Source organism: Xiphophorus couchianus, chromosome 10, assembly GCF_001444195.1.
Source record: "Xiphophorus couchianus chromosome 10, X_couchianus-1.0, whole genome shotgun sequence".
Lineage (NCBI taxonomy): Eukaryota > Metazoa > Chordata > Actinopteri > Cyprinodontiformes > Poeciliidae > Xiphophorus > Xiphophorus couchianus.
In genome coordinates this window covers 14,495,855-14,514,705 of record NC_040237.1, presented here as the reverse complement: position 1 = coordinate 14,514,705, position 18,851 = coordinate 14,495,855, and the positions used below count along the sequence as shown (strand labels likewise).

The window sequence follows — 18,851 nt, the reverse complement described above, 5'->3', positions numbered from 1 at the left end:
CAGATTGTCTATTTGACGAATCCAGGCAGTGGGGTTTCATCGGACTGAACCGGACGGGCTGAGAAGGTGACTCGCGGTCACCATGGACGCTGTCTGAGATCACATGGTTGTTGAAATTCGCCCACTCACTTTCTTGCGTAGGGGCGGCCAGAGTTTCATCAGGATTACTGGACGGGATTTAGGGCCTGAGTGACTCAGTGCCTCCTGACTTTTGAGTGCTTCATTCGTGATGGGAAGTTGTGAAAAAAGAGGGGTTTTTTGTTTTCATTTGTTGCAACAAGTGAATGACACAATGAAATGAAACAATGAAAAGTCAGAAATTTAAACATTGAAAAATATACACCAAAAAAAAACAGTTTAATTGTTTCCTGTATTATCTCATATTGGCACACATAGCCAACTATAGCAGTAACTCCAAAATAAGGCTGTTATTATTTGCAAGTGGAGCAGAAAACTAAAGCAAGGGTGTCAAAAATGCGTGGGGAGCATTCGCGCCCCCTGCACTGATTTAGTGCGCTCCTCCAGCTACAATTCAGCACAGGGAGTTGATACAAATGGAGACAGAAAACTGTGCTCAGAAGCTGATTTAAAAAAAAGCTTTATCTTATGCTGCACATTGGTCCTGGAATAATTTGCAATAAGTCACGAATACTCCAACAAATTGATATCTGAAACTCTTCTTGGAAAGCTGCTTAACTGAAGCGTGTAAATACTATTCTTAAATTATTTTACGAGGTATTAATATATTTAACAGTTTTTATTTTGTGTGTATGTGTAGTGGATTTAATGATACTTTAGTTGTCTGTACCTTTTATATATTGTTTCGTGTACTGAACAAGCGCTTGCCTATTAGGCAGGTTGCCCTCAAAAAAGAGACTTCATCTCACACAAACTACCTGGCAAAATAATGATTAAACAGATACAAATAAAAAACACTCAATGTAGTCTCTTCTCCATTAATCCCATAGTGAATAAGACCTGAGTTTTTAAATAAAAAGCTACCCAAATCCTGTTCTTATTGTTGCAAAAACAAAAGACTATTTTTGAATCAAGCCCAAAAGGATTTGCAAAGTGGATGTCTTTCTTTTAATAAGGAAAGGAAAAAACATTGTTATGTTTTGGATCAACATTGATTTACACATCCATGGTGAAACGTAGTGATGGATGCAGCACAACTAAAACCCGGTCAAAAGTTAATGAATGGAGGTATAAATAGGCTACAAAAGACATGAAAATGTGGCAAAGAATCCTAAAGAAGCAGCCGGCGCTGCAATGGAAAGGTTTATATCGAAAGCATGTTAGAATGGCACAGTCAAAGTTCAGACCTAAATCTAACAGTCTGAGTCAAGACTTGTAGGCTGATGTTCGCAGCTAAGTGATGTTTTATTGTTCTCCACCAGCGACAATAGATAAAGTTCCAGAGAAGGCAACAGAGATGCAAACCTGATACCGTACACTGCCACAACAATTGTTGGACGACATGTTGCTCGCTGTGAGTTTGAACAGAATTTTTGGCCGTGCTGTTTGCTACAGAGATCAGAGGTCTTGCGCCGTAAACTGAGGGGCAGGTCCTGAGGAAAAGGCAAACAAACGTCCAGCTGTATACATACTGGAGCGAAGCTGTAAACAGCCACAAGCGAGCGCACAGAAGCCTCTTCCATGGTGAGACGTAAACAGAGGGTGGGAGGGCATCTTTAGTTGGGAGTTTCAAAAAAACAGCAGCAGAAAACCAGGTGGCTCCTTCTCCCAGTTTAGCGTGTCAGAGGGTTCTGGAAACAGAGGTATGGCAGACACAGGAAGTGTCTGTTTCCTATTATTCTCCAGTAAATACCTCCACCTTCCCTTTCTGGGACACGAGGTGTCACGTCCTGGGTTACTGGATGTTCACACGCATGCTGCTCATGCTGCACAAATGTTGATTCGACACCATCACCCAAAAGGTTAGGGTCGGGTCACAGCTTACAGGGCTCTGATGGATGGGTTACTTGATGAAAAGATACCCTTTAAATCTAGATTGCCAAATGAAGTTCTTGAAAAAAAAAGTAAATCAGTTCAAGCAATGAAGACTCTCCATTACATCTCTTTCAGAAAGGAAATGTGTTTTGTATTGGCAAAATGATCAATCCATTAAGAGATAGATCCTCCAGAATATTTAAGCAATCATGAAAATCAAAAATGTGATCTTTGTCCAATCAGCGAACACACCATCACGCACTTATGCAAAGCCAAGGCAGCCTAAAAATGGATTTTCTTTGCAGCCATATTCAAGAACCGTCTCATTTGAATGAATCATTTGAATCATATCCATCATTTTAACATTGCTGTTTCTATACACTTTTGCACAAGTAGCAAAATGTAGCATGGCAAGGCATGAGAAAGCAGCCAAGATGAAAAGAACCACGCTCTGACAAGGTCAAGAACATTTCCTTTATGCCACCTTAAAAAGAACAAGACATTGGGAGCTTCCAATCAAAAAACAAAACGTGGCACAACAGCTTATTCTTTTACATCGCCAAGAGTTGTAAAGGTCATAAGAAATGTCCTCATAGAGTCCTTAAAATGAGACAAAATGTCTAATTTTGTGACATTTCTTCAAATTTCCAGAGCTTTATCAAACTTTTGTTTAACTCCCACCGAAAAAAATACGCCAGCATCAGCAGAAAAAGTGTTAAATCTCTTGATAAACAAAAGATGTGCTCACACAACGATTTGCCAACAAATTCTTTGGACCAACACATCGCATCGCGGCTGTTAACAATCTTCCTGAGGGGGAGACTGTAACACTGACCTCCTAACCCCACTCTGAGGGAAGAAGTTTCTCACATGTACTGTTGGAGCTCGGTGGAAAAATGCGCCTGGGATATGGCCGGAGCGACAAGCGGAGGAGGAGTGAGAGAACGAGACATTCCTCAAGTGAAGGACGGAGTCAGGCAGAGGGACGGGGAGCGTATCTTTATCGAGGAGATATCGTTTTGGTTCAGGGGCAAATGTGGGAGCCTGAACCAGAGCCTCATTCCCCAGATCTAGACACTTGAGGCACTCACAGAGCAGAAGGGATGCACATGCATGTTCAGGCATGCACTCAGCCACACATGGATACTGTACATATGCTCGCACAAACTGTCATTGTTGACTACGAGTGTGTGTGTGTGTGTTTAGATGTTTGACTGCAGCTAACAAAGCTTGCTCTGTCTCATCCCGCCCCCTCAGAGTTTATGTGAATCTCACAAGCCTTGCCGGTCTCTCTGGGACTCCTCCGCGCGTCCACCGTACGTAACGTGACCGACGCTGACCGGGGGTCACACACACACAAGGCGCTCTCCTGAGAACAAAACCTTATCTGGATCAGATATGTTCCCAGGATCAGATATGGTAGCATGTCAGCCCAGTTCTGCTTTCCACTGGAATTGCAGAACCTCATCTGCAGCTGCACAGCAAACAACAGATTTCCCAAAGGACACAACCATATCTTAAGTGTTTCACATGTCTAGTCAGAAGGAATTTTGCTAATCTAGTTGCTCAGAAGTTTCTATGAGTCAGTTTGACTCTAAGCTACAGGTGTGATTTATTCTCCTCCAAACAGGCCTGATGAAACAGACGAAAACACATGCCGGTGGTTAGGATTGTGTATACTCGGTTGGGAAATGTCGGAAGGTAGACTTATACCACTTTACAAAGAACAATACGACTGACTGTGTTTTTTATTCCCAAGTAACTTGGATTTCCCCCATAAGTACTTAACCTAAATCAATTGGTCTCTTGCTATTAAGCTTATGGAAAGTTCTGAAGTTTTTGTACAGATCAAATATTCCACCAATAGGGGGCAGTTTGGCAGATGAACGTCAGCATCCGGAGCAAACAAGGGTAAGTTACTAAAATAAAGATATGCAGACGTTTTAAAAGGTTACTAGCCTAGTAAAACTCAACTCTTTGTTCTAAGTTCTGAATTACTTTTGGGAGATGAGGACTCTGTGGAAGTTTAAAACAATTGGATTTAATTTTACCCAATCATTAATGCTTGCCCGTAATGTATTAACGCGCCAGGTTGGTTGTGAAGGAAGCTATGCTATGACGCTTACCGGAAATTGCATGCGCTACAAACAACAATCCCCCACTGCGAAGAGAGAAGTGCCAGCTAAACAATATGTTTGTCAGCAATAAAACGTTCCTCCTGCTCCATCTTTAATTGCTCAATATTTGGAAGCGTGACCAACACGGACTAAATGGCTTTATTCGCTTCCTACGCTACAATTGTCAATCTACAACCACAGGCAGACTACCATTCAAAAACATCGCAAGACAATCAACGTCATCGTTCTCAACTCCTCCTTTTGTTTGCTGACAGGCCGGGTTGAAATTCATTGTGAGAAATCGAGCTCAAAGGGAGAAATCCCAGGTGAGGAAATGAGGTTAGATGAGAATTGAGCGGAATTGCATGGGAAGGCAATGGCCAAGCTGAAAAATTATAGCTGAGACGCACAGAGCAATCACAACCCCCTCCCCAAAAACACAGAGAGTCAGCATGTGGAAACTAAAGGAGTGCCACCCATCAGTCTTAATAAGATAGCTCTGTTTGGAAACTTTACTTTGCAAGCTATTGGCTGATCTCCAAAGTAACTAACCACAGATTACTTGAGACAACAAGGGTTCTGTCTGTAGCATTAATGGGAATTAACAGATTATGACCAAGTCGTGTTTAAATTTAATTTCCCATTCAGTCATAAAAACAAACATTAACTTCCTTTGCCAACACCCCAGCAGGTTAGGGCATATGGTCCCCCTTTCAGAGGCTGATTCTGTGGCAGCGTTTAAAGAGAATTGGACTCTCCACTATCATCTGCAGTCCCATGACTCTTCAAGACAGAGTCTTTTCTCAAAGTGAGCAGCTGATGCAACCTTTCTGAACAAGACAAGGACTTTACAAACTGGCATTTTATAAATGATGACCTACTGTCTCTTGGAGTTTTGTTTACTTGTGAGACTAAGACAGAGCATGAGATGGATGAACTGGGGTATCATCTGGGTGCTGCTTTCAACTGTCTTGATGAAGAAATACCTGAGTTGAACGCCAAAGCTCTCAATTCACCAGAGCATCTCAACACTCCACTATTCTTGTGAAAGACATGTCAAAAGGGCGGGACCCGGAATATACATCGGTAAAGTACAGAGGGTTCTAAGCCAGGCTCAGCCTTAGAGACAGAAAACCAGTTCCTTCAGCATAGTTTTAAGAGAGGAGTGAGCAGAGGTGCCTTGAAAACCTTTGGGTGGTTTCCAAGGCAAATCCCATTAGGGGAAGACTTTAATGCAGAAAACAAAGCACAGTGGAGATCCTTCTTTCCCTTATGATCAAGAAACTCTCTTGAATTGTCAGGAGCAATGAGGGAGTGTTGCAGAGGAAAGGGATGTTGGAGAAATGTGTTGTATATTTTCTGTACAACACATTTCCAATCCTAAATTTCCTCTGCAAAATTCTGAGCAAAGTAATAATGCATAGATTAAAATATATTAATTCATAACAGCGACATCGAGAGGGATGGATGAATAAACTGATGGACAGATGGATAGGACTTGTGCACAACAGGACAGGGAATGAAGTCTCAAAATACACATCCGTATTTCTCTGCATTGTTTTTTATTCTTCCCTACAACTGGAAACTCCCTTTAAATTTTCCATATTTTCCAGATTGTGCTTGAATTCACGAATCAATATCAGAAACTTTTTTTCTTGTTTCTTGAAAATTATTCATCATTTTTCTGTCTGTGTAACTTAAAGCTTAACTTTCATACTTTTGACTGTTGATGTTCAGAAATTTTATTCCTGCTATTCTTTCCTTCAGCAAAAAAAAAAAAAAGCTAATCATCTGGCTTGGCTTTTGTGGTTAACTCATAATTCAAGTCACTTAATGGACGTTCATAGAAACAAAAACACTGCTATTTAAAGAACTGAACTTAGCACACAAGCATTAGAAAAGGACTTAAAAAATGAACCACAGTATTTTCATTTGGACCTTTCTCATGAATCCCTGCAGACTGCAAGAATCAACAGCGGAGTAATTCAGAGGATTTTGGCTGAACTCTTTCGGTTATGGTGACTAAAACTTGGGAGAAGCCAGAGTTAAAAATAACAGTAATTACTCTGAATGTATTCTGGTGTACAGTCAAGCTGCAGTGATGAAAGCTTAAATTAGCTCTCAAATTCTGCCTCGTTATCTTAATAGTTCCAGCGGTCGTGTTGGAGAAGCTATCTGTTTTGACCGTTGCTAGGAGCAAAGCTTTATTTCTGCACTACCTGTTCCACGAATAGATGGAATAGATGTGCAAAAGTCCATAAATATATTTTGCCTAGTGAAAATAAACACCAGATTGTGGTTTATCTGGGCCTTGCAGTCGGCACTTCACAACCACTAAAGCTGATATTTCACACCTCCACTCTGAATATGTTCTGCGAAACCAAATGACTGTGTTTCTGGATGATATCAGCACGGTGGGATGGTGGCGGTGGTGGTGTTAGTTTTCCAGCATGGAGGGGAAACACCCGGCTGTGTGCCGGAGGCTGCGCGGCAGTGATGTGACCTCAGGCGTTCCTCTGCAGGGATGAAACCCAGAGCCATCCAAACCCCCACTACAAGCCTGCCGCCGCCCGCTGTTTCATAACAGCTGACTCTGCAGCGGGAGAGCCTCTGGAGAGACGACAGGGCTCGCAAATTCACCACTTGTTGCAAAGTGCTTCTTGTAGTTCCCTTGGCTACAGGTAACATAATGAGAAAGGAATTCAAAGAGAACAGAAGCAGTGATGCTGCAATAAAAGAGGCCAGTTCAAGTTAGAGATTTAGAGACAAACAAAAATCTAGGATGGGATCTAGATTAGAGAAAACCAGGTATGCAAAAGCTTTAAAAAAGTTATTGTTTCAACCCTGCTAAAATATTCCATGATACATTATATTATTGTACTCTGCAACTTTGTTATTTGGGTTTAAAGGTAAAGAAATTAAGTGGGTTTCTATTCCGAATAGTGCATGTACACAGAAATCATTGGTGTGGAATTCACAGTGTTCTGCTGAGTCATGACAGGGTATGTTACTTTTTCATGGCATTGCTGTCTCGTAGAGAATACTGCATGAAAGAAATGTCAATGCTCTATGGTGGTAAAAATTAAAAAATAAATTAATCTGAATTAATCAGGCGGTGCTGCTAGTATTACTGTGAGTTTTAAGCATCTAGCATCCCGAAGTGAGAATATGCAGTGTTATAGCAGGTCATTACTGCAATATTTCGGTCACGGTGGTGTTGATTCTGTATCCTTAGTAGCTTTTTAGAGATGCTATTTAAGAAGTCTGAAAATCCTGTGGCATCCTGGAATGTCTAGTGATTAAATCATGAGTGCTACAGTGTCAATTGTTAGTAAAGCTGTGAGAGAGAAGTATTTCGCTGTGGCATCGTGCCTTCTTATGTCATTGAAACAAAAGTCAGATGTTTTAGTACAAACAAGACAAATTTGGCTGTGATGGACAATCTAGGTGCTACACATTTTTGCTTCACGTGTTTATGTTACTATTGTGAACATGAAAGAATCTCATCGCAGGCCGTGCCGGGTTACAAGACCGACAAACTGACTTTGAATTCAGAAATGATCGAAACTCAAACTGTAAGAAACAACCACTAAGACTCTCAGCCAAATGAAGGCATTGCTGTGGTGAAGCGGGGGAGGAAGGATCCCCCTCCAGATGGCTTCAATTACATGTTAACTGCTCATGTTGATACGGCAACAATTCTTAGGGAGCCCTGGTTTCTTATGGAAATGTCATGTTGTGCCCCCAGAGCTCTGAAAGAATGTAATACAGTTGTTGAAGCCAGCGACCCGGTGTGTGTCAACAAGGCATTCAATGACAGTCGTTTTGGAGATGGCCCCAAACAAAGACCTCTGCAGGGCGTCCTGTCATTCCCCTTTTTAAAAGACACTTTCAAGCCAGAATCTGCTGTAGCTATGCGCTGCAATCCTTGGTAAGTGTTGTGTTCAGACTCTGCAGTATGACTCTACACTACTTGGAAAAATCCCATCTTTAACTTGGGTAGATCTATTCACGCATGGGAAACATAACTTATATTATGTTCATTTAAAACATCAGTAAAAAAAATAAAATAATGATAATTACATGTCAACCAGTTGATGGAGAAGAAAATTACTTTCTGTGCTATGATCACAAACAAAACTGTGTGGAATTTGAAATACATTACTTCACTGGAATTGCAAGATTATAACAATGAGTTTTGGTAGCAAGTAGCATTCCAGATGGGTAAAAGAATGGATGAAAGATTCAATTGTCTTACAGGTTTAGCTCTTAAAAGCCTTTTTAGAATGCAGGCCATCACAAACATTTTAGTTGTTTTAGCATACTGCTGGCACTGGCTGGACCTGTTTCAGCTATTAGCACTTACTACGGTGAGACAACGGCCACATCTGGTTGAACGTACCGTGCCGCCACCCAAGGCAGTTTGTATGCAGATCAAGTCTTTGTATCACCTTACATACTTTTGACTTTTCATGCCATCACCAACACTTTACTTTATCTTAAATCTGTTCACCTAAACACTATGGCAGTAGCTGGAAATATAATTTGAAAGGTGTATTTGTTGGAAATCTTTTGGTATCTACATATTTATTATTTTTTGTTGTCTCGAGTATAATTCAATAATATTGTTTCTATCTGAAAACTTTTTTTCCCTGTTTACTTTTTATCCATATTTGGGGCAGTAGACTTCCAAAATAACAGATCTACAAAACAAAACAAAATGACTAAGTAACTTTGTCAGGACGCAGCAGAACACTGATCTCTGTGTACATGCACAATTCAGGGCATCAGAAGCAACAAACATACTTCAAAAACATCCCAAGGATTAACTGCTTCATGTTTAGATGCAGGTAACAAGACACACAACACTGTGACAACCAATTTACAGCTGAATGGTCAACGGAGTTGGATGCAAAACTTTAATTTGGAGTGTACAAATTGACATTTGTAGGCATGAAATGTCTCAAAGTATATTACTCCAAAAAGTCAAAGAGACATGACGAGCACCTGCCATGTTTTCTAGGGTTTTATAGCTGGAAGCTGTTGAGAATAAATAATTCTGTGTTTTCCTTATATTTCTAATAGCTAGTTGCTGAGCTAAACTTAAAGGAAATGACATGTTAGGAAATGCAAATGAGAGTTTGGGTTAGAGGAAATGACACACTAAGGAACGCCCTCTTTTAGGGCGTGGCTTAGATAGAGGCTAACAAAGGAGATCACAAACTGTTCTGGTGCCATGTTGTCTGTTAGGTGGCAGGCCATATTGGACCAAGTGCATTTTGGTATTAAAATAAATGGAATTCATGAATTCAACTCACTGACTCTTCTTTAACCTTATACATCAAGAACTCAGCATGGAGAACGGATAATTCTCCACAAAGCCATCCAACTGCAAGACATTCAGCAATATATCAGGCCTGTTTGGTTTGGTTTAACTAAACTGCACTAAAGCCATCAATGTGCATTTATTCACTGACCTGGGAAAATATTCTTACAGTGCTTCAATTAAGTTCAACTTCATTGCTATGAATGGAATGGATTTGTCAGAGTGCCAAAAGAAAGTCATTCCTAAGAAACTTCTGTCTATAAAGACTTAACATACTGTGTTGTGTTATAAGACAGGTTAAATGTGCTCTAGTGAAAACATATCAGACACTGGTAGTGATTTAAGGGTCACCGAAGCAGATTAACATGGAGACAAAGCACAGTTATAGGACATTACTCCTGAGGCCGACGCACAAACAACAACACAGTTAGAGAGAGGCTTGAAATATTCCTGGCAGGTCTAATCACCACAGGGAGGCTGGCAAATTACCTGCAGCCAAGCAGGTTGACTGAATGATTAAATAAAGAGTGTGTGTTTGCTGATAAAAGCTCTCTCTCTGTTTTGGACGAAACCTTCAGGAAGTTATTAGGCGTAAAAACATAAGTCATCATTACTGTTTCAAATCATTTTTTATGATTGTTTTTTTATTCCCCCCTTCTTCCTCATTAGATGAGCTGTGGAGCGCAATAAGCAAAGCTCTGGAATGAATCACTGTCATATGGCTCTGGACGCTCGGTGTCACCGTCTCCTTAGAAACATAATATCCTGCTGGCCTCCTTCTGACCCTGCTGGTCACATTGGGCTTCATTTCAGGCCTCTTTTATCAAAAAAGCAAACAAGATCCATGAACTTTGTATCCCTACTCAGAAATGATATTTTAAAGATTCTAAGCTTCTGTCGACATTAGTTAATCTCTTTGCTAATTACATTAAAAATATATATATACTGCATGGAAAAATATTTTGTGCAGCATGTTTGCCAGATTATGTGATCAACATAATTTGTTTCTGAACTTTTTCCACCTTTAATGCGACAAACGTCCCAACAACAATATTCAGTTTCAACATTTTGCATTTTGGATCCACACCTGCCATTATGTGTATCCTTCAGCTGAAGCAACAGTTAGCAAATAGGCTACAAAGATTGAAATGATTTCAATTTACAAAGGTATAAATCAGGAGGAGGGTACAAAAAAACCCAACACAATATATACATGATGAAAGTAGGCTACTAGTTACTACTACACCACCAGTAATAATGGATTGAAACCCTTTATTACTAAGCAAACATCCAGGCCTAGCTTAAATCTCCTTTGAGCCTTTAGTCACAAAAGAGAAATTTTTTTTTTACCCCTCCAGGGGGTCTTTTGTGGGCTCTAGTGTCCCTTAAACGACAGTAGGCTGACAGGAAACAGGGAAGGAGAGGGGGGAAGACATGTGGCAAATATCGCCGGGTCCGGGAGTCGAACCCGCGACAGCCGGGTCGAAGACTCAAGGCCTCCAAATATGGGTCGCGCTAACCCCTACACCACCACGGCACGTCCACAAAAGAGAAATTTGGCACAAAAATATCACTGAACTTAGCCAAAAACATTATTAGAACATTATCGTTCTAATAATGTTTTAGAACAATGATTTACATAAATTAAGAATTAGCATGTCTGATGACAAAATAAATATCTAACTGCAAAACATCTGATAGCCTATCTGGTAGCTAACATCAGCTTGTCTGATCCCTATTGGTCCTTTATTTAAGAAGTGAAACCCAAAATGGTGGAGCCAAAACCTAGAACTTTTATCTGGACCCAGCGTAGCGACTTGTTTTGTAACTTCTGTGTTTTCTCACATTTAAAGTATGCAAATTTAGGCTGCTTCGCTGTATTACCCACACGACTTGTGGCAAATAGCAATGCAGAGCAAAACCAACTCCAGGAGACATAAATATGCACGCAATGTTTAATACAAGAGTATTGATATCAAATAACTTGAGCTTGAACCCAATATTAAACAATATTGTAGTATTATACAAGCACTTCATTACACTGGCAATTAAATGGACAATGGTTTGTTTTGCTTGGAACAATGAAGTTGGTTGTAGGAAACCACAAAACTGAAGGTGACAAGTGACACATCACACCCTAATCTCCCCTCCACTGGGTGTCCCAACAATGTCGGCCTTCATCTGTGTGAATGACGCACGTCAAGCCAGTGATCAACTGTAATTGTGAAAGTACTACAGAAACCTGAAGCAGCAGTAGGGATGAGAAACGAAAATACCCCGCAGCGGGGAAAAGCAGAAGTGGCTTTTGGTTCCACCGTTAGTCATTTCTCCGTGCCGTCCTGCGGTTTCCACAACACGGAACTTTTAGACGCACTCCAGACCGCGAAACTTTTCGACTAAGATTGAATTTATCTCATTTTAATCCACCAAAGTCGCTCTCATTCAGCGCTGCCCCGGTTAAAAGCAGCTGATATCAATCGTTTTTCCCCGCTTCATGATTAAATACTCTGTCCTGTTCACTTCAAACAGAAAGTAGAGCAGGCGTCCGCTGAGGTAGATGTGAGGTTAGGTTTGCAGCGACAGCCCTGCAGACGTCCAGCCTGGCTTGGCTGCGTGACTGGACTTTTCATTTGACTCAAATAAAAACAAAAAAGTGAAGAAAGTGTGTGATAAGTCCACCACAGACTGAGATACGTGCAACAGAGTGTGAGACTGACTGTAGATAAAAAATAATAATAATAATAATGATGTGGCCGTGGCAGAGCAGATTTCTACCATAAAAAAACAAAAACACATTTTCTGTATGTCTAGATTAATTTCACACAGCTAGTGGGGAAAAAAAGATGTACATTTGCAAGAAAAATAAGGTTCATTTTCCACCATAAAAGGAATGAAATGTCAAAACTTTGGGTGTTCTCTTACATAATGTAAAACATTTACATTGAGCACAACTTGCATGTTTTGTAGCAAATATCTGACTTTATTATCTTTGTTAACTTCTGAGTTTTTTTCCATGTAACTTTTTTTTCTTTTTACTTTGCAATGCCAGAAAATATTATGGCTAAGCCTTTAAAACATGGAAAATGACAGTTTTTTCTTGGAAATTTGTGACTTTTTGACAGAGAATATCCATGTTTTTTTATAGTAAATAATCTTTTTGGTTGATACTTTTTTAAAAAAAACTTTTATCTACATTTGCCCTAATGCCCCCTCATACGTACGCATGAATGAATCAAGGTTAGGGATGTATGCTTGAATGGATAAAGGTGGATAATCTTATTACTGCTTCATAATTGTAGGACCGTTTTTTTCTTTGTTTAATTAGTGTTAATTAAAATTAATCAAAATTGGAACGGGAAGGTCAGGCTTCGAAGACAAAAATAATAATGTGGCATCATAAGAAAAGTCTAATCAGTGCATCTTTACAATTAAGAATTGGTCATAATTTAGCACTAAATTTGGTGAAGATGGATCCAGCTTCCCTCCATAACTCTACTTGCTCGTTACTGTCATCATTCGAGCCCCAGATGTCTTCCATTTCCAACAAATATTTGCTTTTCTCCAACTTGGACATTCAGAGTTCCAGCCTGACCACAAAGAGACACGCGACGCCATGAAAGAAAAGTTACCAAGAAAGCCATTCAAAACGCTCCCAGTCAGATGCACATGTGAAACAACAACGAAGGGCGCGTTTATTGTCAACGCGTCGAGTTTGGAGTCCAGTTCCTGTAACACCTGGGGCACATAAAGAACCACTTCATTATGTTCTGTGCAGCTTTTTTTTTTTTTTTTCCTATGCAAGCGCACAGATGATCAGTCAAATTCAGAAATGATCAGAGATAGAACAGAGAACTAGCTCCAAACACCAAAGCGCCAGTCGAGCAGAACCGGTCCAGATGAGTTCAAACTGATCCTGCACAGGTTGGTGAATGCCGTGCAGCTTAGCACCTTAGCGAAGACCCCGCCCCCGTCCCGTTCGGCTTCGTTCCACAAATGATAAGATAAGCGTTGTTTTGTCTGAGTGCGAGCGAGCCCAGGAGAACGGGGTTCTGTGTGGAGCGCTTCCCAGTCAGGGCGGAGAATGTGATAAAGTTATAACAAACTGTCACAGTGAAGGGTGGTGCCACTGGCTCCTCCACTGTTATCATCAAAAAAAAAAAAAAAAAAGCAAAAACAAATCCTAGCAGACACAAGGTGGTGGGCAGTGGTGACCTTGAGGATGGTCAGGAGGGGGCTGTGGTCCCACTGTTAAATTTGTGGTTTTAATGCAGATTAAGTAGAGGACCTGAACATTTTTAATAAGTAAAAACATAAGTAAATTGATTGATTTATTTATTTTATGCAGTAATTTTTTGTGAGCTGTCACAACAAATTTTAATGGACAATAAATTGTCCCAGAGGTTATTCTGATAAATGATAATACTGTTTTGTTGAGGTCGTTTTCAAGTGATATATTGCTAATAGCATCATGATAGTAACAATGAAAGAACATAAACAACAAATAAAATGAGTTATGAAGTCTCTGTAGACAAAATTGTCCTTCAAAACAAAAAAAAGTGAGTTATGACCAGACTGAAGACTTTATATATGTCATCTAGCTTTTGGTAGAAAGTGAGAGAGAAACGAGAAAAACAATAAGTCACGCAAATGAAAATGATTGAGCTTGTTTTCATTTATCATGTGACTTATTGATTTATTGCTTACTGCGACATGCCTGCTTGCCATAGCCAGGAATGGAGAGCAGTGCATTGCATGTTTACAATTTTCTGACTGCAGACAGAACGGCTGTATTTTCAGAAGCGAAGGCTCACAATCACAAATTTCGTTTTTAGTACTTCTTGTAAGAAACTGTTTCTACTTTAAAGGGATATGTCCATTATGGCTACAGGAATTATGATTTTCTCCCCAATCCTTTCGAAACACAGAGCAACACTACGCTTTTAACCATTGACTGCAAAGTTAAGGACAGCGGGTGTAGAAAGAAAGACGGACAGACGGACAAAGGGACGTTCTGATGACAGAAGAATGTATGCAAGGAAGGAATGAAGGAAACAAAAATGTAAACAGTGGGATATTGAAAACCATTTCCACACTGGGAAAGTACTGAAATCCAATGTCAGAATTTTCCAAACTACATCTTTGATGGTAAAGTTCAAAGATACTCTTAAAAATATGGGATCAAAATACAGAAAAAAAAAAATCCAGTTCTTCAAACTGTCTTCAAGGAACTGAACAAATCATTTAAATGGACTGTGATGGAATAACATTTCCCTTTATTCTTCCACTTCACTTATTTATGCATATGTCATTTTTTCCCCTCCATTATAGCCAGGTTTTTAATAGCCCTTATGTGAAAAATAATAAATAAAACTTCCTAAATATTGCTGTGGCCTTTTGGTTTTGGATTTTACTACTCCAGGATTGGAAGTAGCCCCCTCTCCCTCCTTCCCTCTGTTGCAGCAGATCCCCACAAAACTGGGGATCAGACTGGGTGTGAGGGGTGGGGACAGCAGGGGTTATTGGGGGGCATTCAGAGAGAGAAAAGACCTGAGCACATCCCTGGAATGTGTTTGGAATGAGGAAGTGGCCCTGCCTGCAGATTGTTGGGAAGGTTGGAGTTAATTTGATAAGAAAAAGAGAGAGAGGGGGGAGAAAAAAACACCACGGGAAAACAATTTACCAGCGCTTCAGTCTGTGAGACAAGTTTTTGTGTCTCTGGATTTCTAATATTGAGCTCGTTTTCATTAATACCAGAAGCACAAATGAAACAAATTCCAAAATAAAGTGCTTACCTCCAGAACCTGCACATAACTAGAAGGGAACCATCCCCTGGCTCCATCCTTCTCCCCTTCCCACCATCCTCCGGGCAGAGCCTTGGTCACCTTAATAGTCTCCCCGGCCTCGAAACTCAGTCCCTGCTGGTGCTGCTCCCCGCTGAACGGGTACAAAGTTTTGCAGAACGAGCCAGACATCTCCGGAGCAAAACTTCCCACTTAAGACAGCGGTGCTGTGGCCAGTGATGAACTCTTTCCCCCTCCTCCTCCTCCTCCTCCAGGTTCGCTCCGAATAACACAAACTTAAATGTTCAAAAACACGTGCGAGTGGCTTCGCTATCCAGTGATGTCCTCGACATGTGGGTGAGGCTGGTGGGAAGAAGGCGAGCAGGTTTTTCTCCTCCAGCTGCTCCTGTCAGAGCGCCCCTCGGTTACCGCTCCGTTGCTCCAGCTGCCCGTCCGCCAGCTCCGTCAGGACGCGCGCGCGCCGCCGTGAGGCTGAACGGTAGCCTGAAGGCAACACACCGGAAGTTAGCGTGGTCTGCTTTCAAAATAAAATCTTCAACTGTCGTTTCGTAGACCGAAAGTAATCAACGGTGAGTTCACCGACGTAGTCGTAGAGTAATACCCGTACACTGTTTGTATAACCTGACCAAATTCAACCGTTCTTCGCGGTGTTTCTGAAGACAGTGTCCTCTTTCAGTTGGACAGGCCACGCCCCATCCACACATCAGCAAATGGTCTGAAAGCGATTTCGAAAGAAGATGTGTATTTTTTTCGAAATGAAAAAAATAATAATAATAATAAAATCCAGCAAACAAGTTAATAAAAAATGATGTCAAGGTTATAAAACAGTGACTAAACCGTTGAATATTCAATGAATCACTGTTCCATCCATCATTCGAAAACTGGAAGCGTTTGCTCCTAAATTGGCAGAATCATTAAGAAGAGAAACCAACAGCACCATGGTGATTCTGGAGGATCCACCTCTCCATAGGAAGAATCTGTCCTTAATTACTGGTCACACACCCAAGAAATCCAACCTTCATGGGATAGATGCAAGAAGTAATGAAAGTACGTTTGAAAGAGCCATGTAAATTCATGTCTGCAGTTTGCTACAACGCAAGTGAACACAGGCGAAATCTCAAACAAGCTTCTTGGGTCAGAAAACAGAAAAAAAATAACTTTTTTATAGTGTAAATTGTAGCAACATCATTCTCTGGCCCACTTTTCTTCATTGTGGTCCGGAAAACCGATCAGATTTGATATTCTGTCCCTCAGGAAAGGAGGAATTATGAAAGTATCAAATGTCTTTGTTTCATCAAACTGCAGTGGTCCAATCCAATAAATAACACCAAGCAAGAGTCAGTAGCAGAAAAAGCTGTTTCATGTTAGCAGAAAGGATCTGACAAGTTTTTCATGGGCTCTCTGCTACTCAACCCATAAACGCATTGGCATAAGAAAAATACACAGGTTTATCAACGTTCAAAGATAAAAGCATGGTTACAATCCACCACATAAATGTCCTTGTTTTTTTCCCCTGCTTCATTAAATTTCCTTTTAATGAAGCAGCATCACAAAGGATTACCTTATGGCTGACCTGTGTTATATTGCCAGATTTTATTTTAGAAGATGTAACAGGAAATTGTGTGGTAAGCTGGACGGTATGACCGTCCAACTCTGTTAGATTGTTTTTAACAGGAGAACTTTTATCTAAACCCACTTCTGATTTATTTGAATATTTGATTCAATGTATGTATATATTTGTTTTTGTGTATTGCACATTTTGCTGCATATTTACTTCAGTAAAAAAACAACAAAGGGACTTACCAGTGTCTTATATGGCAAAATGTTAAATATGAGGTAAAAAAAAATTTACCACATATTTTACCACATATGTGGTGTCAAATTTATTTGTATTGCACATTTCACCAACAAGGCAGTTCAAAGTTAACCATTTGGACCCTAACTCTGACCTGACATGTAAATGGCTTATGAGAACCAATATAACATCATTTAGGCTCCATTATATGTCCAGTGATATTCCAGATGCTTGCACAAGATGCTTATTTGAAAAAGAAACTCTTCTCCATTGTCTTAAAATCCAGAAAGTTTGGAAGGATGTTATCGGGTGTCTACCTGAATTGTTTAAGGTGAAAGTCCCTGTACAGATTAAACTCTGTGTATTTGGAATATACCCAATGGCATTTAAACAATCGCAGAAGAAGACCAAATTGATAGACTGTGGACTTCTTCAAGCCAGGAGATCTATTGGAATCTAGTGGAAAAACTAACATACATCGCCAAAGGTAAACAGCGGGACTTTGAGGACCTCTGGGAGCCATATAGGCATCATAGGGACGGAAGGCGGAGCTTATTAATGGGTGTCTTGAACGGATGCCTTTACTACAGCTTCTATTTATACATTGTCTTTTCATTCTCTCTGTCTTAATCTGAAGGGTTTTGTACATTTTTGGAACTAAACATGATGCATGCAGGTTTGAATGGTGGGTGTGTGAGTTAATGTGAGCGTGTATAAGTACATGCTTGCAATGTTACGTTTGTTGTTTGTAAGAGAAAATTCAATAAAATATATGGAGGAAAAAAGCCTAAAAACTCTGACCTGATAATAGAGGTTCTGTTCTCGGGACTACTGTGGAATTCTGGTGACTATTGTGCAAGGAAGGATTTTTCAAAAAATGAAGAACATTGCAGACTACCCTGCGCATCCTCTTTGTGAAACTGTCATATAACAACAACGTGTTTTCAGTCAGAAGCTTCTTCAGTTATGCTGTAATACAGACTGCTGCAGGTGATCCATCCTGCCCACAGCCATCAGCATCTAATAACTCTTTGAAGAGCCTAATAATACGAGTTACAACAGGACTGATTTTCCATTTGGATTAAGAAAGTATTTTTGAACTGACTTGAGTTATGTTCAGAGTCATTGCCTGCCTGTGTAAAAACAGACATTTAGCATGAAAAGTCAACAAGTGTCTCTTCAAGTTCCTCATTTGTGTTGTTCCTCGCTGCCACTGTGTGACACATCACATTTATTTTTAGCCATAAAATAACACACTGGCATATGACGCACAGAGTCAACCATCTGGAGTCTTATTTTCCTTAATATTATTATTTGTGATGAATGAGCAAAACGTCTGCTGACACAAGGAACAAAAAGTACTCAGACGCTTGAGTTCTGCTTCAAGCAAAGCAGAGCTGATAACAAGATGAAGCTATCAGCTTTACTGCAGTCACCTGAATATCAAAAATGTTAAAGGTAGTTTACTTATAGTCAGCTCTTCACAGGAAACTGAAGATAAGCTGTTAATAGAGAGCAAATGGTTTAAAAAGGCTCTCTGGTGCACTCTGCTGGTGAGTGAGCAAAAGTGCAGGTTGTGAAGAAAGGGAAATTCAATATTTTCATGATAGAAATTAGTCAATAGGCTCGCACTAAATCCACATTAATACTGTGAGGTACATTGTTAACATGGGAACTCAAGCACCAGGTGCGGAAAAGCGGGGTGAGAGCGAGGGTGCACCCTGGTCAGGTGATCACTGAGCATATTTATTAACGAAAAATACTCGGAAATGTTTTTCCCTTCCTTTCTTTCGTACTAAACCCATAACTCCTACTCCTACCGAATATTCTCCGTGGAGAAAAAAAAGGTAAATAAGATG

The 18,851-nt window shown here is 40.3% G+C and overlaps 1 protein-coding gene across 1 annotated transcript in view; it reads right to left on the bottom strand.

The window, feature by feature from the left end:
• The window catches only part of gas7b (growth arrest-specific 7b), a 56,604-nt gene extending 40,807 nt beyond the window's left edge, over positions 1-15,797 (bottom strand). Inside the window, exon 1 of the mRNA XM_028029573.1 lies at positions 15,189-15,797. Coding sequence (XP_027885374.1) covers positions 15,189-15,368 — 180 coding nt within the window. The 5' untranslated portion in view covers positions 15,369-15,797. The remainder of the gene's footprint in view (positions 1-15,188) is intronic.
• Positions 15,798-18,851: the final 3,054 nt, after the last annotated feature.